This window comes from Cyrtonyx montezumae, unplaced genomic scaffold (genome assembly GCF_038088225.1).
Source record: "Cyrtonyx montezumae isolate F1298 unplaced genomic scaffold, pur_monq_1.0 scaffold_3, whole genome shotgun sequence".
NCBI lineage: Eukaryota > Metazoa > Chordata > Aves > Galliformes > Odontophoridae > Cyrtonyx > Cyrtonyx montezumae.
In genome coordinates, this window is record NW_027072034.1 from 103,547,946 (window position 1) to 103,573,480 (window position 25,535).

Consider the following 25,535-nt stretch of genomic DNA (forward strand, 5'->3'; position numbering starts at 1 on the left):
ATTGCAGTAGAAAGTTTGAAATAACTCTTTCAGGCTCTTCTCTTTATTTATTGTAATGGAAGATGTCCAGAATTTGTCTAGAAAATCCCCACTTTCCCATAGTCTCTGCTTTGACTAGAGTGCAACTTCCTTAGGACTCATACATCATTAAATGTCAATACTTTTCAGCAAAGCTAGTAAACCCAGAAGGAAATCTTGTAACTGAAGAGTCATTTTGTTGCATTTGACACTTTTGAGCATTAGACTTTATATAGTATTTTAGAAGGCTGCACTGTAATGATATTGAAATAACTCCTAATTTTATATTCTAATGTATTAAATTTAATACTGAAATTTGAACAAATGTTTTAAGTTTTACATTTAGCAGAATAATAAAAACAATAGTTTTTTGTTGTTTTTTTTTTCTTGGTGTGTGTGGAATGTAAGTCTTTAAAGTAAAAAAATCCTTAAGAAATAAAAATTACTTATGTAAAGAGCTAGTGAGGGAATATTCTAATTGCAGTCAACTGGGTATCAGCAATGATTGCATTGATGAACATTACACATTTTTTTAATGATGTCTTGCAATGATTCTGTTATGCAAAGAACAGTCAGTTCAAATAACTTTCAAAATGGGGGCGAGGGAGAACACCAACTAATTCCATCTGTTACATTTTACTCCGCAAATGAGTTCTTCCAGCACTGAAAAGTTGATAGTACTTGGTTACCAGGATGGAGCTGAGCTGTTCAGTAGGGAGTTGGGGCTTTGGCAAATATTCCTATACAAACTGAGAAATATTAAATGAGTTAGGCCTTGGCTTTCACCCTGTAATTCTACTGATTTCTTTCTATTTCTCTTTAATCCTCCTCTGACTTTTGTTTTCGTTGATTAAATTGGCAGAAAGCTTATTTTTCCAAAATAGGGTAACAAATGCTGAATGTGAAGATTGATTTTTCAGATGCTTTTTGGACTCTGACGTAATTGTGTTTTAACTTTTTTTTTTTAAACCTAAATTATTGTTATGTCTTCTCTAGTATTCTAAGAGCTCTTCTTCTTCTCCCTTAGGAAACAGATGAACAGAAACGTCACAAAATTGCCAGTGAACTTCTGCAAACAGAAAAAGCCTATGTTAGCCGACTTAACCTCCTAGATCAGGTATGTTTCTCCTGAAATTGTTTTTCTTTTGTTGCTTTTAGTTCACTCAAAATGATTGCGTGTGCATGTGAATTATGTAAAAAAGACAACGTTTTTCATATGTCACTGACATTTACAGTCAGTCATTTGTGGTTGCTGCATAACTTTGCCTTTTTTTTTCTAATTTAAGAACACTGCATTTTTTAAAAACACGTTTTAGAATGTTATGACTATTAATGCAAATCTGTGTGTGTGTGAATAGAGTTCGTCAAAAGCAACAGTACTGCAAAATCCACACTAGTAACCAATCCGATAAAAGGGATGGGTAATGTCGTGCTCACTTATTTGTTGGCTTCTCTTCAGTTGGACAAGAAGGTATCACTTTGTAATACCGAAGTTGCCAGCCCACCAGCAAATTAAGGCTTTCAGGCTTGAGCTGCACTAACAGCACTTCTCTTCAGTGCCAAAGAACGTAGGAAGATGGCCATTTTAAACTGTACATGCCTTGCTTTCCCATTATACATTTAGACTAGATTCCCTTAAAGTGAACAAAAATGACTTCGCCTGCAAGAGAAGAGTTGAGTTTTTATGCTTTGTAAAATCAAACTGATAGTTCTTAAATTTGAAAATCTGTAGCTCTTAGTATTTTCTTTTCTTATTCTTCCTTACTTTCACAGAACACCTATATCCATTTGATCTGAGTACTTATAGCTATGCATTGCCTTACTCCATGATATTTTTCTCAGATTCCACTGTTTAAACTTCTCAGGCCTAATGCGTAAGTCTTGTACACGTTGCTGAGGAAAAAAATAAGAAGCCTCAACTAATAGAATAATTGTTTGGATTCCTTGGGGAATCTAAGTAATTGTCTTTAAAAGTAGTGAGGGGAAAAAAAATCTGATTTAACTGGGAAAAAAACCCAATACCTATTTATTTAATTTATAGGTTTTACTGATGTACTAATAGGGTGTACTAATGTACAAGTATTGTCTTTGATTCAGTCAGGCATAGATTACTCTATGATTACTTTCTAAATATTTGCTGGACAGAATTCTGAAAAATGTTTTCAAGCACAGCTGCTCAGCTGCCAATAACGAGAGGAAAGCAGAAGATTGGTTGTGGCTATTACACTTCTAATCTGGGTTTAAAAGTATGTAAGCTTCATAGTCTTTGAAGGAATTCATCAAAATTTTCTAATTGTCCTCTCAGAGATGCAGCAAAGTGAGTATATTTTAAAATATAAATGAAAGTGTGAGACATGGACTGTGTGAGACATAGCTCCCCATGAGCACTGGATTATGTAGGGTGCATGTTAAGAGTTACGTGCCTCTGCTCATGTTGTACCTACATCAAGTCAGGTAGAGCGACTGATAAGGAAATAATGCTTTTCTTTTTATTATTATTTATTATTTATTTTAGAGGCTGCAGTAGTATTAGAGTCTTTTGTACTTTAAGTGGTATTTGGGAACTAGTCACAGTCTGTCAGTTACTTTAATTTAAAAAGGATAAGGGGCTACAGCATATAAACTATTGGGTAATCAGACATCATGCTTACTGAAGAGAAAGTGAGAATGGAAAACACGACTGGGGAACTGGGAAAGCTGAGGAGATCTAACTGTTAAAACAGACAGGATATTGGAGTCAGACTAGAATGGCACAGCTTAAGTTTGGCTTTCCTTATGTTGTTGAAACATTAGTCTTGCCCTGGTTGGAGTAGAAGGGAGAGGATGAGTCTTCATTCGGTGACAAAAGATTAAAGGCTAATAGGTTTTGGTCTTTCTTTTTTTTCTGCATTGCAGGTATTTTACTCCAGACTCCTTGAAGAAGCCAACAGAAGTTCTTTTCCAGCTGAAGTGATTAACAAAATCTTTTCTAATATTTCATCAATAAATGCCTTCCACAGTAAATTTTTACTTCCAGAACTTGAGAAAAGAATGCAAGAATGGTAAGAGGTGATTCAGTGATTAATAATTTATGTAAACAGTGGCTATAGAAACAGTTAAGTGTTGAGGTAGGGAAGATTCTTTCATAATGAAGTGTTCCAGTCCCAGGCAACACTTTGAGTAGCATCTGCTCTTCCACTCTTCATTGGGATCTGTCTCAGCAGAGGACTTCCATTGTTAGCTCAAACTAAAGGACATTAAAGCCACCAAAGCCAGTGAGGTTACTTATGATTAAATGCTTTGCTGAAATAGGGGATCAAACTAAAATTGTGCAACCTGATGAATTCATTGCACGTTAAAAAAATTGAGACAAAGTGGATGTATTTGTTTTGTGTTGCCCTTGCAGAACAGAAAGAATAGAGTAGTTCAGTTGCAAGGGACCTTCAGAGATCTAGACCAACTGATTGCCACTTCAGGGCTAACCAGACACTACAGTATACTATTAAGAGTGTTATCCAAATGTCTCTTGAATGCTGACAGTTAGGGGACATCCGCCTCCAGGAAGCCTCTTCCAGTGTTTTGGGCCACCCTTATGGTAAAGAAATTTCTCCCAGCATCCAGTCTGATCCACACCTGTTGCAGCTCAGTGTGGTTTCCTTACACTCTGTCATTGGTCTCCAGCACAGTAACCTTTCTTATTGTTGCTTTCAGTAGCAACGTGGAATGCTTATTAATTTGTGTTTGGATTTTTAATTTCTAACAGAGTTGTCAAGAATATTTGCAGCAAGGAAGATGTGTAAATATAGTCCCTAATGTACTCATGTGCTATTGTGTAGTTCTTTTATCCTTCCTTGGTATATGGGATTCTGAAGATACTAAAATATGGCCATGTATTTATGGGCTGTCTTATGAAATTGTAAAAAAAAAAGAAAAAAATCCTATACTGTTGATTCACTCTCTTGTTTGGGAAAAGAAGACACCTCATATTAACAATTGGAAACAAAAAAAGATTTTTTAAATGATTATATATTTTTTGTCTCATTATTTCATTCAGTTCTTTCGCTTCACCTTTTTGACTCCTGGAATCCATGTTATGTAAGGTTTATAATGAGAAATTCCACTGTGTGTGCAGATATCTTTTCCAGATAAACAGTTATATAAAACCTTACTTGTCTAAAAATCACACACACACACACACACACAAAATAAGAATTAATACCATCTTGTGACTTGAAAAGTCTGTAACCATGCAAATGGTACTCTAGACAATAAGCTATATGTCTTATGACTATGTAAAATAATTCCCATTTGATGATGATTCTTTAAAGTAGGAGCAGTTACCAAGTGCAAATAATGGTAACCCTGATCAGTCTGTAATACAGGGAAGTAAATAAAACATGAATATCATGAAATACAAAGTTTAAGCCTTTTTCTTATGTTCCTTGCAGAATAACTAAACAAATCCATTCTCTTCATCTGAACAATTGAAAAAATTCTGATAGGAAATAGATTATATAATCATGAGATGTAGAGTTTAACTTATAATGATGCTTAAAAAGCAGCATACACTACATTATGTCAGTGCACTGACATTAGTTTTGTGATGAACTCTCAAGATCTTGCTCTGGATTCAGCGTGGAAGATGGATCATGCTAGTTTGCAAAATGCTAAATTGCATACTAATTATTTGTATATAATTATGTAGCTTTAAAGGTCTAAAACTATTTTTGCAGGTGAGGTACAACTATTGGTGCAAAACTACTAAGTTGCATTGTAAGCAACTGTTTGGAAAAAAACTCAGATTATGTAAATGTCCTAGAAACATTATGCTTTTGGGAGAAGATGGAAGAGAGAGCGTGGCTTAAGAGGATGATTTCTGATCATTGTTGCAATATCCTGGCACAACAGCCTCTGCCAGTTATAAAATTTGCTTCTACCAGCAGTTCTCTTACCTAGAGATAGAAATAGTGAAGTATTAGTACTTGTATGCAGTACTTGGGGGGTTAGACTAGGTGATCTCTGGAGGTCCCTTCCAACCCCTGGAATTCTGTGATACTTCTGTTGAAAATTCCCTTAAAAATTCAAGTGCCTTCCCTGAACTTTGGTTGGTTTTGAACACTTAAAGTAAAAATTACAGAACTGCAGTTGTTGGAAGGGATCTCAATGTAGAGTTCTTGAAATTGGGAAAGAGAGCAGAAGCAGATTCTTTTTTTAGAATGAAAGGCCATCTGTGCCTAAACTTATGCAGTGGAAATTAAATTGTTTGGTAATGGCATAATGAATGAGCTGAGCAACAGCTGGATCTGAATATCTCTCTTACAACATATGGCTTGAAAACAGTTCAATATATTTCCCATGAAAAAAGCAAAACTGAACATAATAGCAGTTCCAAGTCAAACTGTGAATCTCAGTCTTTTTTTTTTTGTTGTACCCAAGCATGTCCAATAGCAAATACCTGGCAAAGAATATAAGAAAACAGTCTGATATCCTCTGGATTTTTTGGGGTTTTCTTGGGGGCAAATTATGTATCACAGCATTTTAGACTGTAGCATTCTTTGGCAAATTCAGAACTGACATTCTGATTTTTACTTTAATTTGAAATGACAACTTTCAATTTTGTTTGGATACCTGTTAGCTTGATATTGTAATCACCATGGCTGCAGATTTTACAGACTTTACAGACTCTTACATTTTTACAGACTTTTGCTTAACTTCTATGATCAGAAAGTCTCAGCTATTTAATTCTGGAGTTTTTAGAATGCTTACATGAATACCACTGTGGTCTAATAACATCAAAATAGGAAGTGTTTCTGTATCTATAAATCAATGTGAAATCCTGTTTCTTGGGCTTGCCAGCATTTGCTGTTCAAGTAACTTTCCCTTTTGAACAGCTTTTGGAGCAGTGGCTTGTCAGAATAGGGTGCTCAAGTAGTTGCTGAAGGTTGCTTCTCTTCAGGCCTGTACAGTGTTGATTTCTGACTTAATAGACTCAAAGAACCATTGAAGTTGGAAAAGGCCTCTAAGATCATCTTGTCCAACCCCAGCCCATCACCACTGTGCTCGCTAGCCATGTCCCTCAGTGCCATGTCCACATGTTTCTCAAACACTTCCAGGGATGATGGCTCCACCACCTCCCTGGGCAGAAACTCTTCCTAATATCCAAACTGAACATCTCCTGATACAAGTTGAGGCCATTACTGCTAGTTCCCTGGGAGAAGAGACCCCACCTAGCTACAATCTCCTTTCAGGTAGTTGTAGAGACTTTCAGAATAATAGAAACACAGAATGACTTGGTTGGAAGTGACTTAAAGATCATCCTCCCTTAAAGTTGCAACCCAACTGCCATAGGCAAGGCTGCCACCCACTAGATCAGGTTGCCCAGAGCTCAATCCAACCTGCTGAAATCCAGAGATAATGGATTTCTGAATGAGTGCTTGAAAACAAAATATGAAACACATTTTACATTGCAGTACTTAGAGATACACAATATGCTTTCTGTGCACACAGAGTTCAGTTTCTCTGTGCCAGCCTTTCAGTTAGTTTCTGTACTATTACATTTTAAGATGCTCTGAATAATTGGAAAGAATGTGGGAAAATTACCACAAAAGACTGGAATCCCAGGTATTCTCACTACTCTGTCCATTTTGTCAGATAAATAATTCTTCTAAATTGTGAATAAATGTGTTTATACTGAGCACTGAAGGGAAGCTCTAAAGTATTGATTTGTTCCTCAAACAAAACCACAGGTTTTTACTGAGAGTAAAATATGTCCACAGATGTATAAGGTTATATAATACTTCTGAGATATTATATCATTTTCTTCAAGTAAAATAATTTAGGTTGTGTTTTGTAAAGAAAGACTCTCAAGCCTTTCATTGTAAATAGCTTTCCATTCTTTAGTGTGTTCCACTTGGTCTGTCATGCTCACACGTCACCAGAGAATGCAAAAAACCCTTTCCATGTTAATTCAGTTCCTCTTTAATGATTGTGCTGAGACTCTACACAAGGTGATTCCAAACAGGATTCTCTGTTAAACGCTTGGAACTTTTTGATAACTGTGTGTCACTTTCTTCTTTTCTATGTGCTCTGAGATTCCACTCTCTTACTTTGCAGGACTACCACCCCTAGGATTGGAGATATTCTGCAAAAGCTAGCTCCTTTTCTTAAGATGTATGGAGAGTACGTAAAGAATTTTGATAACGCAATGGAATTGGTGAAAACATGGACTGAACGGTCACCTCAGTTCAAATTCATTATCCAGGATATTCAGGTAATGGGAAGAATAAGGTAGAGCTGCAAGTAGTATAAGCATACACAAAGATGTGTAGGTTTTTAGGAGAAAAAGGGAATAAACAGAAAATTACAGAATCCTCTAGAAGTAAGGGTTTTTTTTCTCCACTTCATGCTGCAATTTTTCTTCTCTTTCTCTCTTCACATATGCATAAATACCCACATAAGTCCAAACTTCCCACTGCATCACAGAGGGCTGACATATACAGGTTGAAACAGGAGAAGACTATAAAAATCATACATTTTGACATAGATACTGAGAGTAAATAGTTTTAAGATAAAATCATGTATCGGTGTGGCTTTAGATCCTTGTGCTGAATCTGCAGGTATTCTATTGGCTCACACTAGAGCTGTTGTGCAGAACACTAAGCTTTGGAAGTAGGTCAGAAATAGAAAATGCTGAGCCATGAAAAGTAGAAGGAATCATGACAGAAACATACTATTCTTCTGAAAAAGTGCATTTCATATGCTATAGTGCTCCCTGTAGGTTTCTCTGTGAAAGTCAGGTATGTATCTTCCTCCTGCAGACCCAGTGTTTAGAAATACTGCAAGATATTCAAATTTTATTGACATATAGGGCATTTTGATTCTAAGTCAAGGAAGGTGATTATGTGCACTTTAATGTAATCTTTTAATTATGTCTTAAGTTTATGGAAAAGAATATGCATCTTAAATGATACAGCGTCCCCAAGAAGTATGAATAAAACTCAGAGAAAGCATTCTCTCCTCAAAGTGATAAAATAGACCTTTATAGCTCATTTAAGAGACTTTTTCTAGTATACAGTCCTGATCTCTTCATACAAACTCAATGCTCTTTGTCTTATTCTCAGATTTATTGCAAAAAGAATGTTAAAGAACACTGGCGTAGGGTTTTTTTTTTTGGTAGGACTTCCATTTATACGCTCTGCTGAATATTTAGAGTATGATTTTTGTAATTACGTTTAGGAAAGAACTTCTAACTATATGTTTTGTTAAAATAGCCTTTGTACTTCTTTTTTTCCAAAGGTCTGTCATTCACGTTTAAAAATTCATTATTTGTTTTATCTTTTACATTTTTCATTTTACTAAATCCATGTCTAAAGTATTTTTACTTTATTTATTTATTTAGACAAGGATTTGCTTACACTGAAATATGTTTACAATTTTTTAGAAGGAAAAAGTGTGTGGAAGTTTGACATTGCAACATCACATGCTAGAACCTGTACAACGCATTCCACGCTATGAGATGCTTCTAAAGGACTACCTAAGGAAATTGCCTCAGGACTCCCTAGACTGGAAAGATGCTGAAAGTAAATATCTTCTAGTCAATAAAATAGTGGTAATAAGATATTAGTAAGGAGATACTGTAAATTAAAAGCATTTTCAGGGATAAAAGTGAAAAGAATACTGTGAAAAGAATGGTAGCATTTATTCAGTGGAATAGTAGGATTCATTGGGGGAAAAAATGTTGAAAAGTAGATGAAATTAGTATAGAAACTGTAAAGCCTTTAGTTATTCTACTGGAGTATGTAAGTTTTGCTTTAGTTTTGGAATCGTGCCCAAGTCGTTTTTTTTGTTTGTTTGTTTGCTTCTACTCATCAGATTTTTTTTTTTTATGCGCATGTATTTAATTTCATTTGTAAAGAAAAAAAAAAGGAAGATTTAGACTCTATTGTATTTTTAAGCTCTTTCAGGGAAAAAGAAAAGTCAATTTTCAATGTTTTTCCTCTCTGCATTTCATTATTATCATAAATATCAGTAATATGAAGTGTCTGTCTGATCTAAAAAAAACATTGTGTGACATTCTGGAATACTTTGTGAAAAAAGGTGAGAGAACTGTAACTGTTCCTGTCACCAAATGTGATTCTAAGTATTGAAGCTCACCTTAAGGTAATGTGCAATAATTCTCTTCTGATCTTTCCTGATTATTATTTCCATTTGGTTGCTAAATTTCTTGCATTGTCCACTTAACCTTTGTTAGTTTTTATTGATAGTGTAATGAATTTATCATAGTGTGTAATTTATGTGAAAATTGCAAACATAAACTTGCAGAAATTTCCATTTTTCTGTGCAATAGAAATACACATGAAAATGCAGCTTTTTGTTTTGCTTTTTTTTTTCTTTTTCTTTTTTTCTTTTATTTAGAATCCCTGGAAATTATATCCACTGCAGCAAGCCACTCGAATAGTGCAATAAGGAAAATGGTAAATTATTCTTGTTTTCCTGTTCATTTTTAAAAATACTGTATTTGACTATTTAGTGAAGCTAGGAGTGTTGATTGAATATTTTCCCTAAAATGGAAAAAAAATGAGTGTTCTGTGTCCAAGTGATTGCTCCTACTCACTCACTGTATTTGTGCAGTTCCGATGGATGACAGTTTGGCATTGCACCTGACTTGCATGTTCCTGGTTCAAATAGCTGATGATATCCTGAACTCTTAACCACACTGCATCTGTTTCTGTTGGTGGAAAAATAATGTTTGTCAAAAGTAGTTACCATTTCTCTACCGTTATCAGACTGACGTGATAGGTGTACTTCATTAAAGTACTCTGAAATACCTAGTGCACTAAGATCAGTGCTATTGATTAATAAGCTTTATAATTGTGTTTTCAATGAACAGGAGAATCTAAAGAAATTGTTAGAGATATATGAGATGCTGGGAGAAGAGGAGGACATTGTGAACCCTTCAAATGAACTGATAAAAGAAGGACAGATCCTTAAACTTGCTGCTCGCAATACATCTGCTCAAGAACGGCACCTTTTCCTAGTGAGTATAACTGTCTTTTTGCAAGGATGGCTGTACACCTTTCTAGACTTGAAAGAACTGACAAAGGAAAATTCTCTTCTAGTTGATGTCAATGAATGACCTTTCCTCTAACGATACTTGAGCTTGAGCAAACCCTATACTGCTTATGGAAAGGCTTGAGAACACTGTTCAGAACTGAACCAGCACCTAACAACTCGCCATTAAATAAATATCTGCCAATCTTAAATGTAGATCCAACCCACTAGTTACATGTTTCTGTTGCTCTCTTTTGTATATTTTAATAAAACATATAAATAAATAAATTTTGTTACTTGTATACAGTAACTGAATTATATAATTTACATGCAGCCCACGACAATTCCTTTTCACTCAGCGCAGCCCGGGCAAAACAAAAGTTTGGACACTCGTGTTCTAGAGCATGGGAACTTTGTAGTTCTCATAAAACTAAATGTAGATGCTTGGGATTTTAGTCCTGATAGACTGTGTGTCTTGCAGCTTGTGTAAGCCTCATGATCCTGTAGAAACTTTTAATGGCTATTCGTCCTCTTGACAAGAGCCCATTTCTTCTCTTAGGAATAACAGACTACAGCAGTGTGCCCTTAAAACTCCCTTGAAAAATGTGTGATGCAGTTCAGTACCTTCCATACATTACAAATCACTAATATCAGGTTTTGATTTCGGCTTGTGGTCCTCTGGCATCACATGCCGTGTAGTTAGTAGAGATCACCAGTAAGTTGTATAAGTGCAGTTCCTGCTTATCTGAACTTCAAACAAAAAGAAGCTATGGGATAGTAAAACTTCAAATGGTGCTAGATGGCTGATAATGATGCATGCTTAACAGGAGAGGTGACAAGTTCTAAAAGGATTTGTGTATCTCTTTTTAAAAATATAGAGAAAACAAGGAAAAATGAGGAAAAATGTGGGAGAACTAAATTCATTAGAGCTTATTTAAGAAATATGTTCCTTGTCTGGAACTTTAGACATTTACATAAAAATTTAGATATTCTAATATTAAATGGAGGAATACGTATTTGTCCTGCTCATGGTTTTTTGGTTTGTTTTTTTGTTTTGTTTTGTTTGTTTTGTTTTTTGTGTTGTTTTTTTTCCATGCAATATTGAGGTTTTCCACAAATAAAAACTGTAAGACCACAGTAGTCCTTTCTTTTGGAGAAATGACAAATATCCTTATCAAATAATATTAGTTGCAAATTCTACAATACTAAGTGATTTTGCTAGAAGGTAAATATAAATGTATACTTTGAAGAACAGAGTTCTTCCTGTGCAATTTAGAATAGTTTCTGCAGAACTGAGGCATGCAAATTATTTTTCTAACGAAGGATTACAACAGCATGAAATATCCTGCTGGAGGATAAGAATCATAGAATGGTTTGGGTTGGAAGGGACTTTTAAGATCATCTAGTTCCAACTCCCCTGCTATAGGCAGGGACACCTCCCACCAGCTAGACCAGGTTGCTCAAAGCCCCATCCAGCCTGGCCTTGAATGCTTTCAGGGAGGAGGCATTCACAACCTCACTGGGTAACCTGTTCCAGTGTCTCACCACCATCACAATAAAGAATTTCTTCCTGATATCTAGTCTAAATCTACCCTCTTCCTGTTTAAAACCATTTCCACCTGTCCTGTCACTATGCATAATAGACATGAAGACTACTGTATATACAGAGCAATTGTTCTTATTTTTGTTGGGCCTGGCCTTCAGTTTTATTTCTAAATCACAGAAATATCAGAAAAAGATGTCTTAGATTAGAGCTTTGATCTTCTCATGTATCAGCTAAGCAGAAATGAACCTGCTTTCACTTGGATTATCTTGGTGATATTGTCATGTTCTCAGTAGGAACTGGCTGTTTTCTGTGTTTTTTGTTTATGTAAAGCCATGTATTTATTTTTTTCCCCAGTTTAACAATATGTTGCTCTACTGCGTCCCCAAATTCAGTTTGGTAGGATCCAAGTTCTCAGTTCGAACAAGAGTTGGCATAGATGGCATGAAGATTATAGAAACTCATAATGAAGAATACCCCCACACTTTTCAAGTGTCTGGAAAAGAGCGAACGCTGGAGTTGCAGGCCAGGTAAGAGAAGCCTTTTGCCTTTTAATGGAGTTAATACACACAAAAATAGATCTGGTATGTTTGGAGGAAGATAGAATGTGTTCCATCTTAATATCAGCATTTTGAATATAACAATAGGCTGCAAAAAGCATAAATTGTCATTCTGAGTGTCATTTCACTTCTTGGAGTGGAAGACGCATCTACAGCATGTGGTGGGTGTGTTGTCTTTCCTTGATGAAATATCCAAGATGAGTTGTGAGCGAGCTGTCTGGAAAACTGATCTTAGAGTATGTAAAGGCAGTCTGTCTGGCTTCTCCAGGAGTTTTTGGACACTCAGTGTTAATCTGAGCAATTCTGGTGCCTCTGGTACACAAACCACCATGATACAAACAGATCAGTTCAAGACAGGACACATCCACCCAACAAAACTCTCTAAACACTTCTAAATGGCACTCTTCCACTTTGTTTTATTAGCCCTTTCATCCCTTTCTTGCTGGGTTACTTATCTATTTCTTCTTTTTGCATTGCCGAAACTAAATTTTTCCTATCTATGCTACCTAAAATAGAGCAGGGAAAGTTTAACATCCACGCGATGGAGCTCCTTAAAGATCTTATTCATAGTCAAGATGTCGCTGCAGTTCAGTAAGGATGTCTGTGGTGGATACAGTTCTGGGTCTGTACCATATATTTGGCATCAGACTATAACTTGCTATTAAATTAAAATTTGCGAGCTATTTTTCTTTATGGAAAAATACTTGAGAGTAACAGCAGTGAATATAGAATTATAACAGCACATAGTGGTTTGCCTACTCTATAATTTAATTTGAAATTCTATACAATAATAAATATACAATTTGAAAAATGACAGGAAAAAGCTTTCCACTCAAATCTGCGAGATTTCTGGGATGTGTTTTGTTTTTTTTTTTTCTCAGTCACTTCTGTTACCAATTGATGCATGGTTTCTTGCTAAGTATTTGGCAAGAGTTTATGCCACAGGTCTACTGGCATCTTATTGTACCTATTGTGAAGTCCTTTATATTTGGAAGAAGTAAGCTGCAACAAAATAAGATTATTGTGGTATATTTCCCAAATTTTCAGTAATTTAGGTTATTGCATTAGCATGAGAAGTGCCCGTTTTTATGTTTTGTTTTGTGAGCATTCTTAGAATGAATTAAATCTGTACAAAATTATGAAAAAAACCACAAAAAACTATCTGAAATCTTATTGAAGTAGATTATTCAAGTCTTGATTAATATTTGAGTATTTTGTGTACTCTATGCCTTAATATCCTTAATTTGTGAATTTCTATTAACTTCATCATAATGTTTAGTTTACCCTTGGAATTTTCTTTATTTTTCAGAATACTATTTGAATGTATTTGCCATCAATAGTTCTAAATAGCTGGTGAATTATTTCTTTGAGAGGTTGCTGATCTGGTATGATGTTTAATAGCTCAGCTTTTGTTTTTTAGCATAAGCAGGTGAGGAGAACTATTTTGGTTTAAGACAGTGTTTCCACCAGATGTGTAGATGGTAGGTGGGAATGGGAAATACTTGTTAAGGATCCTCCTACCTTACCAATTGCAGTAATATTGGAAAACTGTGTGAAGAGTCATTTTTATTGAGGTCTCGTAAAGGTTGTCCTGTCTTGTAAAAGGCACCTACACCAAAATATTTTGCATTTTCCTGTTTTCCTTTCTGTCCTGCTCTTTAAGAGACAAAAGAAGTAATCAACAATGGAAATAACTACTACATCTGGGTTGTTCTGTTTGTTTGCTTTAGTTGGACAGTTAACAAGCAGTGTTGTCTTATTTTGAATTAATGAAAATTAATTCAGATTCTTGGCTTTTGCAGGAAGTTGCTGATAGTGAAATAATGTTTTCTGAACTAGTTTTGGACTAATATGTCAAATGTTTCTTTTAGTTCCGAACAAGACAAGGAAGAATGGATAAAGGTAAACCTTTCTACATTCTTTATTTTTTTTTAATGCGTTTTCACTGAGGCAATCAAAAAAGTAATGTCCATATTTTCTGGCCATAGTTTCTCTCTTCTAATCAGAACATGGTCAGAGTGCAGACCATTTGAAGCACAGTGTATTTCAGGAGTTTCTCCATTGTTTCCATAGGCACTGCAGAATACTATAGAAGCTTTTCAGCAGAGGAATGAAACTTTTAGAAATGCTATTGCTAAGGAATATGAAGACATGCCTGTGGAGGTTTCTGTAAGTTGCTTTTATTCCTTTGTTAACCCGTTAGTACCCGTTTTGTTCTTCACTAGCTGGGGAAAAAAATAAATCAGAAGCAGCTTTGTTTTCCAGCTAATCATCCTCATAGCAAAACAAGTATAAAGTAGTCATTTTGCTGGTAATTGTTTTTCTTCATAATGCCAAATCTTATAAATGAGTCTCTTTACTTTTCCCCTTGAAATGCATAACAGAGTATCCTTTCATTCATGCATAATCGTTTTTGACTGTGTTCTTTGTTATTTCCTGTATAGATTTCAAAATGCGTCTAGAACTGTTTTGCCATTTCCTTTCCAGAGGAAGCGAAGAATTATGTTCTCTATTAAAATTTCTGCACAACTGTTTGCTTTTTTTTCATCCTCCCATCCTACCCCCACCCTCTTCAGAACGCTGAGCTTGGGAAGAGAGCACCGAGGTGGATCCGAGACAATGAAGTAACCATGTGCATGAAATGCAAGGAGCCCTTCAATGCACTGACGAGAAGGCGGCACCACTGCCGAGCATGTGGACATGTAAGTGCAAAACACGAGCTGCTGTAGGTGAGCCGGCTTGGAAGTGGCTCTGAGCACCCGGCTGACTTCTGGCGGCTGTTTGTTACACTGCAGTTTGTTACTGTGCTTGCGACTGAAAGCGGAATCTGTGGATAGCGCCACAAAGCATCTTCTGTCCAAGTTAGTTGGCAATGCGGATTTGAAAGTAATTTGCAGCAGAGGAAGATGTACGTTTGTGGAAAACATCTTAAGTGCCTGCACAGACTGTGCTGTTAATTCTGAGTGGCCTCCACTGATCTCAGTGGGTTGAAGAATAGCTTAAACCTGCATTACCCCTGGCAGCACTGACTGCCTCCTGTTCCCGTTTTGCTGCCTCCTCTCTCTTATTTGCAAGTAGATCATGAAGAAGTGCTGTTAAAACATTTTCTTTGGGTAACCTTGGAGATTTTCCCAGCTGATTTCAGTGTTCAATTGTGTGAACCTGCCTGAAGCATACAAGAAGGGTAAGGTGGAAAGAGAGCGTTACTGCCATTTTCCATGTGTGAGGCTTCAATAAATGCAGCACTTTAAAGTAATTAAAGAGGTAGAGTAATTAAATGGTATGACTTAAGTGTCTTTAGAATAAAAGAAGAGGAAACGTCCTGTGCTTGGCTTTTTTCTTGCCAGTCAGCAGCTGTTCCTTTCTCCAGTAGATGGTAGTACAAGCTCAGGTTTCATTTTGTGATACAGATTGTCTTGTATGGCTTCTTTCTGATATTCATATGTCATGTGCAGGCTTATTGCATTCGCAGCTCTGCTTTTGTTCTTTGCTGAACACTAGAGACTTACTCAGAAGCTCCAAATTATTGATTTTACAGTTGTCATCTGTTTTATTGTTTCTCAAGAGTTTTTTTCTAAATACTCCTGCATTAATCTTAAGATCACACCTTTCCCTTTATTTCTCTTTTGGAGTTCGGACTCCTATTTGACTGTATCACATCTCCTTCCATTTTAATTTTAAAATGTTTCTATTGGGAATTACTTTGGGTCAGTGAGGGTGTCTTTCCAGCAGTGGAAGCAGAACCAAGTGTTCTCGATAGATACTGGCTGAAGGTGGTTGTCTAGATTAATACTTCAGACCCTTGACTCTTTGTGAAATTCTGTTCAGGTCTTTGGGTTGCTGAAGTCTACTCGTCTACCTTACTTCACTAATATGACTCTACTCACTGTTTTAAGCAGGGCATCTTTTTCAGCTGAGGGGAATATTCCAGTAGGATAATATTTCTAATGAAAGAACTTATCTCAGGTCTTCTTAGATATTTCTTAGAAAGAAATACCAGCAGTGTAACATTTACTTATATGAATTTACTTATTTACTCATGGACAGATGCTGAAGCTGTAAGTTCAGTGTCTATTAGCAGGTTAAAATTGGACATTTTTGATGTCTTTCAATTTTTGTCTCACTAAAAGTACATCCCAGTTATAAATTTCTGGTGTTATGTAGAAAACAAAACAGTAAGTGCACCTTTTCAGGTTGATGTGTAAAAACATGGGAGACTTTCTTCCTGCAGCATAACTTGTCCCATATTCTATTCTTTAGCTTACAGGTATAATTGAAAGACTAATGGGATTTTGTACAGACCTGTAATGTAAATAGTGAAAAAGCACTTCTAGTTAAGAATCAGTGACACAAATCTGGGAAGATATTCTTTTCAATTAAACTATTTATGACATAATAGCCATTATCTTTCCTTTTCTGCATAATTGAACAGTGCATTGCTATTACATATAATATTAACTTCTAATTATATTGTTTTCATGAAATTTATAAATACTTAAAATTTATCTGTTTGCTTATCTTTTGTTTGTTTGTTTCTAAGGTGGTTTGCTGGAAATGTTCTGATTATAAGGCACATCTTGAGTACGATGGCAATAAATTGAACAAAGTTTGTAAGGACTGCTATCATGTTATAATTGGTTGTACAGATAGTGAGGAAAAGAAGAAGAAAGGCATCTTGGAGGTATGCCATTTAAAAAATATTGTATGTGCATAACTGCAAGCAGTTTTGACTTATCAGTAGATGAAAAATGGTAGTATTCTTGTGGAGGTTTTTTGTGTTTGAGGGAAATAGAAGGTATGTGGTACTCTGTCCTGGAGTATTGTGTCAAGTTCTGGGTTCCCCAGTACAAAAAAGACTGGGATCTCCTTGGAAGAGTCCAGTGGAGGGCTATAAAGATGATAAAGGGTGTGGAACACTTCCCTTATGAGGAAAGGCTGAGAGACCTGGGTCTGTTCAGCCTTGAGAAAAGAAGAGGGGATCTGATTCACATCTATAAATATCTAAGGAGCATAGGTTCATAGGTTCATAAGGTTGGAAAGGACCTACAAGATCATCTAGTCCAACCATCCTCCTATCACTATCCCTACCCAACTACTAAATCAAATCCCTTAGCACCTCATCTGAACGCTTCTTGAACAGCACTAGGGATGGTGCCTCAACCACCTCCCTAGGCAGGCCATTCCAGTGCCTGACCACTCTTTCAGAAAAAAAATGTTTCCTCAGGTCTAATCTAAATCTTCCCCGGCGCAACTTGTGGCCATTCCCTCTCGTCCTGTCGTTATTTATCAGGGGGAAGAGGCCCACCCTCTCCTCACCACAACCTCCCTTCAGGAAGTGGTAGAGTGCAATAAGGTCTCCTCTGAGCCTCCTTTTCTCCAGACTAAAGCAGGAGGCAAAGGGACGAGGCTGGACTCTTCTCAGCAGTGTGTGGTGATAGGATGAGGAGAAATGGCCACAAATGGAAGCATAGGAAGTTCTGCACAAATGTGTGTGGGAACTTCTTCACAGTGCAATGAGGAGCACTGGCACAGCTGCACAGAGAGGTGGCGGAGTCTCCTTCATCTCTGAAGATGTTCAAGACCCGCTTGGACGCCTACCTGTGCAACCTGGGCTAGGGAGCTGCTTTGGCAGGGGGTTGGACTCAGTGATCTCTAGAGGTCCCTTCCAACCCCTGCAGTTCTGTGATTCTGTGAAATTCATCTCATCCAATGGATTATGTATGTCACCATACATCTGTCGCAATACTGCTATGCAACTCCACTGGCATAATAAATAGCCAAGAGACTACTGTTTCTTGGCATCGTGACTTTTTAATGTAGCTGAAGAAACATCTGTCTGCATGCTGGATCACATGACAACAGAGTGATTGACAAGCCTGTGGCAGCACCCAGACTGCATCAGTACTGGGTGGGAAAGAAATAGAGCAAAGGAAGTATTAGCATGTAATCATTTGGTATTCTTCCTATTCTAATCAACATATAACCTGAGAAGCGAGTCATTCAGCCACCAGATTTTAAGCAATTCACCTAATGTTCTGTCTAGAATTAATGCCTGTCTTCTTATTTTTCCTTAGAATGCATTTGCATTGGGTCTTATCATAGTATTTTGTAGCTGAAATAAAACAATTGTCCTATTGGACATTTCAATGCGTGGCACGATGTTACCTTAGACATAAAACCTTAACTGTAGATACTAAGATACAGAGAAATGCTAGTGGTGGGAGGAAAAATGATATTTAGCCATCTAGAAGTGTGTAATTCAGAGTTACTGGTGAAAGAAGGAACAGATTATGCATGCATTAGAGAGTACATTTTGTGACCCTATATGTGTAATACTTACATAATCTCCATAAGTCGGATCATTCATGATATTTGCTCAAGCTCTTCTGCAGATATTATCCAAGATGTGTTTGACTTGTGGTGTATTTCAACCTTTCTGCTCTGTGGGTCTTGGCCTTTATGAATGAAAGCTTACCTTCCTTTTTATGCTTTATGCTATCTCCTAGATTGAATCTGCTGAAGTCTCTGGAAATAGTGTCATATGTAGCTTTCTTCAGTACATGGAAAAATCAAAGCCCTGGCAGAAAGCGTGGTGTGTCATACCTAAACAGGAAGCTGTTGTGCTGTACATGTATGGTGCTCCACAGGTAAGCAGAGTGGAAATAGAAAAGATTTTAATAATGATGGACATTGACATCTGAGGGAGAGAAGTCAGATATCTCGGTAAAGGAGGAAAGGCACAAGTGTTTTTGCCTGCCCGTGTAGTAAATGAAACGCAGCAGGCAGGCAAATTAATTGTCTGTTTCTAATCAGGTACTTCTTCTTCTTAGGATGTCAAAGCTCTGGCTACAATTCCACTTCTGGGCTACACAGTGGATGACGCCCCAAGAAGTGCCGACCTCCCACACAGCTTCAAACTGACCCAGTCGAAGTCTGTGCACAGCTTTGCTGCGGACAATGAGGAACTAAAACAGAAATGGTTAAAAGTTATCCATTTGGCTGTCAAAGGTGAGACATCAGAATGTCAGAATGAACTGCAAGTGAGTTTGGAAGAACAACGTGAATCTTCCAGAACGTCCGAATGCTGAAGGTCAAGAACAACACGGTATTTTAAAAAAATTCAATTGAATTTGCAGTTAACCTTTGAGAAAGGTGAACCTGTTAGCCTTTCTTTACTCATTCAAATGAGAAGAAAAAAAACAAAACACAACTTCTCACTACCATATATGTCTTAGCACTTTATGTTTGGGAAAAATTCTGGTCTTTCTAGGGATTTCTTTCTTATATTTATGTTCTGTCAATAAGAGTGATGTACAGGTCCATTTCAGAGACTTTTAAAAAATGTGAATACTATTAAAAATACCTACTAACTTCACCACGCTACTTGCTGATTGTGCTGCAACAATTTTCTGTTTTGAAAGTTGCAATTCGGTCCACGTTTGCTACTTTCATTATGAGTGCAAATATTGAAGCCTCCTGCTCACGTATTAGGACTTGCGACAGGATGAAAGATATACCTCCACGTTGCCAAAATAGATCTGTAGTTAAAAATACAGGGATAGTTTGGTTTCATGTAAGTAGTTTGTAGGTTGAATTCCACAGATCTGTACATATGTTGTATTCGTTTGTTTCTTTTTAATTGAAGTAATGCAAATTGCTTTTACAGGTATACTGGCTTTTAAAGTTTTGATCTATCGAGGAGACAATATAATGATTTTCAGTCTAGAAAAGAATACATAAAAGATGATAAGTATATAATATATGTACAGTATTAAAATGTACAATATTTGATTTTTGCTCTTATTTCCTGAGACTGGGTTCCTGTTAGTGAGTAATTTATTTAAAAAGCATGTTTTCTATTTGAAATTAAACTGTCCAAAATTAACGAATACTGTTCAGTGATCTGTTTTAATAGCTGACACTTAATGATCTTGATATTTTTATGCATTAAAAAAATAGCAGTAACGTAAGTGGCATGCAATGGACATAAGTTCCAGTTGTGTTTAAAGGAGTAGTCATTTTTCTTCAGTGTCCTACCACTGTTATCTTTTAAGAGTGCGGTAGTTCATTACTAAATTGCAGTATACAGCTTGACATAATCAACAGGTTCTGTTAATTTTCTGGAAACAGGCATTTCTGTTAATACGGTTATTGGAACAAATTAACATTTTGAACCTAAATATTATCATTATTGCAGAAGATTAGATACTATAATATTTATTTACGACGGCAGGCTCCAAGGATCGCTGTTGTGATATGGAGACTGCTCTATGTGCATTTAGTATAAAATATAAGCTTGCAAATCTTGAGGAAGGGAATTACATTTAAGTTCAGCAATCAATTTGTCATGAGAGCATCCTTACATTACATCTCAGCATAACTGCTGTCTGTATTTTAAAGCATGAGAAGCTGAAGAGCTCAGGCTCAAGTCCAGTTTTGCTGGTAACACGAGGGCAGACTTCAGTGACCACTTTTTATAATGAGATCTTCAAACAGAGTATTGACTAAACTCCCACTTTACTCTTCTTTCAACTCAAATAAATGCTCATTTTACTTAGCACTTAACGAAGGATTGCTAGAGTAAGCTTTGCTTTTAGCATTGTACATACCTGAGAACACGAGACATGCCATTTTCAGTAAGAAAGTCACAACCTTATGGTAGTGGGCTGGATTTTGCACTAACCTGCACAAATCCAAAATTTACAATGGCTTTTAGACTTCAAAGTTTTACACTGGTGTTGGCAATAATCAGGACATGGCTTTGCAGGGCGCTAACTCTGCAGCTTACTGCACGTGTCAGTTGGGAATTCTTCCTTGGGTGCTCCACGTGTTCAGATTACTATGTTTATGATCCCAGTACTGCTTTTATCTGATGTGCAAGTTCTTCTGCAATTCCTTGTGAGATGTTAAGTTACTTCTACTTCCAGCTGTATGCACCTTTAGTTATGGGCAGCCTAAGGTGTCCCAGCACAAATCCTAATCTTCACTTGGGTCGCTCTAGCTAGTGTGATGCGTCCTGTGTATGTCTTGGCAAGGGATAGGGTAACGTTCACATAGGCAGGGAGAACTGTCCATGGTTGTAGAAAGGGGCTGTCTTCTGAAAGAGTCTCCAATGCACACGTGGGATCTGCAGGGTCACCTTTTTATACAGCCTCGTGTATAGAAACATTACTTCCATGTTCAAGTTGTTGAGGGGGGAGCTTGCCTTAAAAAAGAGACCCCAGATAAGCTGGACTGAATTACAACCAATGCACTGAAATAGTTGCATTGTTTAGTACATTCTGTATTATAAGATCTTGCAAATTTAACTGTGAGCCAAGTAGACCTATTTCAAGCTAAATGATGAGGAGAACATTAGAAGCAGCAGTTTCTGGGATGCTTTATAGTGATAGTGGTATTGACTATCTGAAGCTGCTTCAGTGGTTTCTGTGTATCCCAGATTAAGCTCTGCGTGTGGACATCATGTGGAATTAAATTAGCACGAGCAGTTACTTATCTGGATTTTAACTTCACGCTCTATTTCAGCAACTAAAGTTTATACAGTGGAATATTTTATTTAGCAGAAACTTGATCATGTTTTCTTAGTTGGGATATGTAGTAATTCTCACCAAACAACTCAGAAAAAAACAGCACTCAAGTGTGTGGTTCTGTGTGCACGAGAAGCTGCTTCTAGATTTAATCACCTTAGCAATTTAATGCCACAGATCAGCTCCCTCCCTTCGGTATCCAAAGCTTGTTCTTCTAACTGCAAAAGGAAATATTTTAATTAGTAAGCACTGTGGCTGAAGTGTCACAACCAAAGCAGTCAAAGCCATCGTTCTGATACGGTGTAGGCTGTTCCCATTTCAGCTGGTTGCTGTTGTTGTTATTCTTTTTTTAACTATTTATTAGCATAAAACTATGTGTGTGAGGAAAATAAAACTGAGCATTCATTCATAATACATGAATGTATGTGAGACGCTGTGCTGCATTATTTAAACCTTGTCATTCTCGTGCTCAGGAAACACTCACTTCCAGCTACAAGGGATCAGCCCAGTGCAATTTCAAACAGATGAAGCAATTTTGTGTGCTTTTGTCTGTGTTCAGCCAGAACAATGGCTTAATTTTTATCATGGTATTTGTTTGGAGCACATTATATTTTCAAAATTATATACTTCTCCCCCCCACACTATTGAAAAATATAATATATTATGGAGTCTACACCGTTCTACCAGGTCCTTTAAAAACTGTTTTCTGGTATCAGGCAGTCATGCTTAGTTGAAGAGCTGCTATAAGACTGATAGCATCTAGTATGTTCTGATCCCTTTACATTGAATAGCTCTGTTTATTCCAAAAGGTGTTTAATTTTTATGCATAAAACAGATATTGAGAATAAAGAACATTATCTTCTATTTGGAGCAGAATATTAAACTGTTTAAGTGCATGTAATATAGTGGCACCTTTTTATGCAAAACCATCTTGAAGTGCTTTATAAACCTCCTCTAAATCCTTTTTATATAAAAGAGGCTTATTATTCTTCACATTTTTAAAATATGGATGAAGCTAAGGCACAGATTAAATGTAGAATAAATCCACTACCGTTCACGTAAGTTTTAGATGAGGCTAAGAGTAGATGTATATTCTAAAGAGTTCTGAGTGGAGTCAAAAGAAATATATATATATGAACACTTTAAAAAATGACTGGAAGGGACGTGGAAATACCTGACAGGTTCTTGGGGATTCGTTGTGTTTTCTGCTTTTTTGGTTGTGGTGTTGTTCGTTTTTTTTAACTACTTCCCACCATACAATTGGTATAAAAGCTGGGCAACTTTTCACCTCATGATGAAGAAAAATGAACAAATGGCAGTGGTTGCTTATACTGAAGCAAAGGGATTTCAAGAAAATAATTAGGCATTCCACATAGAAATAATTCTAAGCCATTAAAAAAGAGCTTTATCTGTAAATATATTTCAAAATCCTTAGCAGATGTGAACTAGCATATACCTGCTAGAGCTAGTGCACCTGCCGTGATTTAAGTACACATGGAATCTACCTTACAATCCACAAAGACATGGGTGGAAAATCAGCATTACTCCACTTTGAGACCTGCTGACTTCCTATGTCTCATTTGGAATCACAGAGCTCAGCTGAACTTCAGAGGGGTTTCACTTGGAGACAGTTGGTGTGGGGTGAGTGGAGACGGCTGATAATCTGAAAGGGACTGGAGAAAAGAAAGACTTTGTGGCACACTTAACTATCCCTAAGATGAAGCCATTGGTGAAATGAGGATCAGTCTTAATCTGTGGTGTACTCTTATTCAAAATCTGAACCAGGATATATGGAGTGATGTTTTTCCTTCATTCTTTGGCCCTGATGGTATGAGGAAGGCACCTATAGCTGACCCATAGGACTGCAGTGAAACATGTGTCTTGGATGAGGGTTTTTATCTGCTAGTCAGATTTCTTCCTAAATTCCTTTTCCATTAACAGATCATAACAGAAGCTTAATTATTGAATAAGAATGTATATATACATACACATATGTACCTATGTATACGTATATATGTGTGTGTATGTGTATATAATGTTTGAGACTATTATTCATACGACCTGCTTCAATCAGTATTTCACAATCAGAAAGACACTGTGCTGCATTCAAAGCATCATCTATTTTGCCTGCACCGAGTGTGCTTTTCAGGAGGAAATTATCAACAGAATTAAACCTCCTTCTGTGGCATGATTACTGTTTCCAACCACGTGAAACCAAAGCAGACTAAATCCTGTACCACATTCAGTCTGCTTCCTGGTAAACTGTGATTACAGTTATGCCCGGATTCATCCATAGCACTTTCCTTTCATCTCTTCATCCTAACACAAGTGAATGTAGAATGTATTTTCTCTCTCCTGAAGTTTCAGCAGATTGCTATCAATAAAACATATTTTCAGCCCTGCATGACACCGACCTACTTTGCTTTATAGTTCATCCTTTGCAGATTTGTTAAGTGTGGTAAAAGTACTCAGAAAAAATTGGGGAATTGTGTCAAAGCATTTTTGCAATAACATGCCCTATAAGAATTCTGAGACAGAAGGCAGAATTGTTGGATCCAGGGAACTGTTTGCAATAGAAATACTGTTTATTTCCTATTAGCACATTCTCTATTCTGCATCCCTCAAGGCAGATAGATGAAATCTAGCGGCAGCTGGATCAGCTGAGATGTGACATCAGAATTACAGGCTGTGCACTGTAGTTCCCCTTTTATTATGAGAACGTTATTTCCGCTTTTAACTGAGAAAACACTTTTTGTCTGTAAAAAATAGTAATATTTGGAAGAGGTGTACATTTGTTCTGATTTTGCAATAAACTGAAGGATATTTAAAAGGTGAAATTTAAATGCCGTTCAAAGTCGTGCAAATGAAAGTGGTCATTTTTATGGTCAAAAATATATGAATGTAAAAAATTGCAGATATTGTATATACTTTCTGTAATATATGTATATTTGGTTTTAAGGTGGGTGGAGAATTGTAAAAAGTAAGCACTTTAATTTCCTTTGAATATTTAGAAAAACAAAAAACAAAAAAAAATCCTGTAAAATAAAAGCATCGTTACATGAGTATTGTTGGCTGATTGTTTGTTGTTCTCATGGTTGGCTGCTTTTGTTCACCCATCATTTATTTTCCCTGCTGATAAAAACTGCATTTCCAGTTGTGTAAGTGATGGTGAGGAGCTGTGTTTGGGAACGGTGCCTCCTCATTTGCCAAAGTACAAGCAAGGGAGTGGAAGACACATTCCAAATATACAAAGGGCTCTGTATAATGCCATGACATGTCAAGGAGGACAAGGATGTTGTCTCAGCAATCCTTCACAGTTTACATCTGAAGCTGTAGAACAGCGATAACGACGTTCTCTCACATGATGGGGATGCTATGGAGAGAACTTAATGAGCAACCAAGTCCAGAAAAGTTCAGTGTAACCCCACAGCGCTCTTAGTGCTGCTCTAGTGCTGCTCTGAACAAATGGGAGAAAAAAACCACACCGAGCACTTGCTCAGTGCAATCTCTTGGTCACTGAATTGAAGTAACATTGTGAGGCAGAACCAATCCATTAATGAGCAGGACTATGATCCTAAGCTCAGGCAACTTAGATTGTGTGAATTCATTTGCTACCTGAACACACGCCTTGCCTGCTGAAGGGCTATTTCACAGCAGATACTCCTGTTCTAAGCATGACTTCCAGTTCCATGATCTGTGGCCTGGGAGCCGTTGGTAAACAGAATACTTGAAACTGCGTTTTTGTTGTAAAGAGATTGGTCTGTAAGGTGCTGTGGTATCTCTAACGAAGAAGAGGAAGGACCTCAAGATTAATGCTCTTACATCTGCCTCCTTGGCACCTACATTCCAGACAACTAT

General features: G+C 36.8%; 1 protein-coding gene across 3 annotated transcripts in view; it reads left to right on the plus strand.

The window, feature by feature from the left end:
* FGD4 (FYVE, RhoGEF and PH domain containing 4) overlaps positions 1-20,463 on the plus strand; it is a 105,272-nt gene extending 84,809 nt beyond the window's left edge. For 2 of the 3 annotated variants that reach the window (XM_065742645.1, XM_065742644.1), the window contains 13 exons: positions 1,046-1,135; positions 2,914-3,059; positions 7,111-7,267; positions 8,438-8,576; positions 9,412-9,470; positions 9,887-10,033; positions 11,948-12,120; positions 14,022-14,052; positions 14,224-14,319; positions 14,727-14,852; positions 16,691-16,831; positions 18,657-18,797; positions 18,981-20,463. In XM_065742645.1, coding sequence (XP_065598717.1) covers positions 1,046-1,135; positions 2,914-3,059; positions 7,111-7,267; positions 8,438-8,576; positions 9,412-9,470; positions 9,887-10,033; positions 11,948-12,120; positions 14,022-14,052; positions 14,224-14,319; positions 14,727-14,852; positions 16,691-16,831; positions 18,657-18,797; positions 18,981-19,238 — 1,704 coding nt within the window. In that variant the 3' untranslated portion in view covers positions 19,239-20,463. Of the gene's footprint in view, positions 1-1,045; positions 1,136-2,913; positions 3,060-7,088; positions 7,268-8,437; positions 8,577-9,411; positions 9,471-9,886; positions 10,034-11,947; positions 12,121-14,021; positions 14,053-14,223; positions 14,320-14,726; positions 14,853-16,690; positions 16,832-18,656; positions 18,798-18,980 lie in introns of those variants that run through there. The other variant, XM_065742646.1, reaches the window with a different exon arrangement.
* The last annotated feature ends 5,072 nt before the right edge of the window (positions 20,464-25,535 follow it).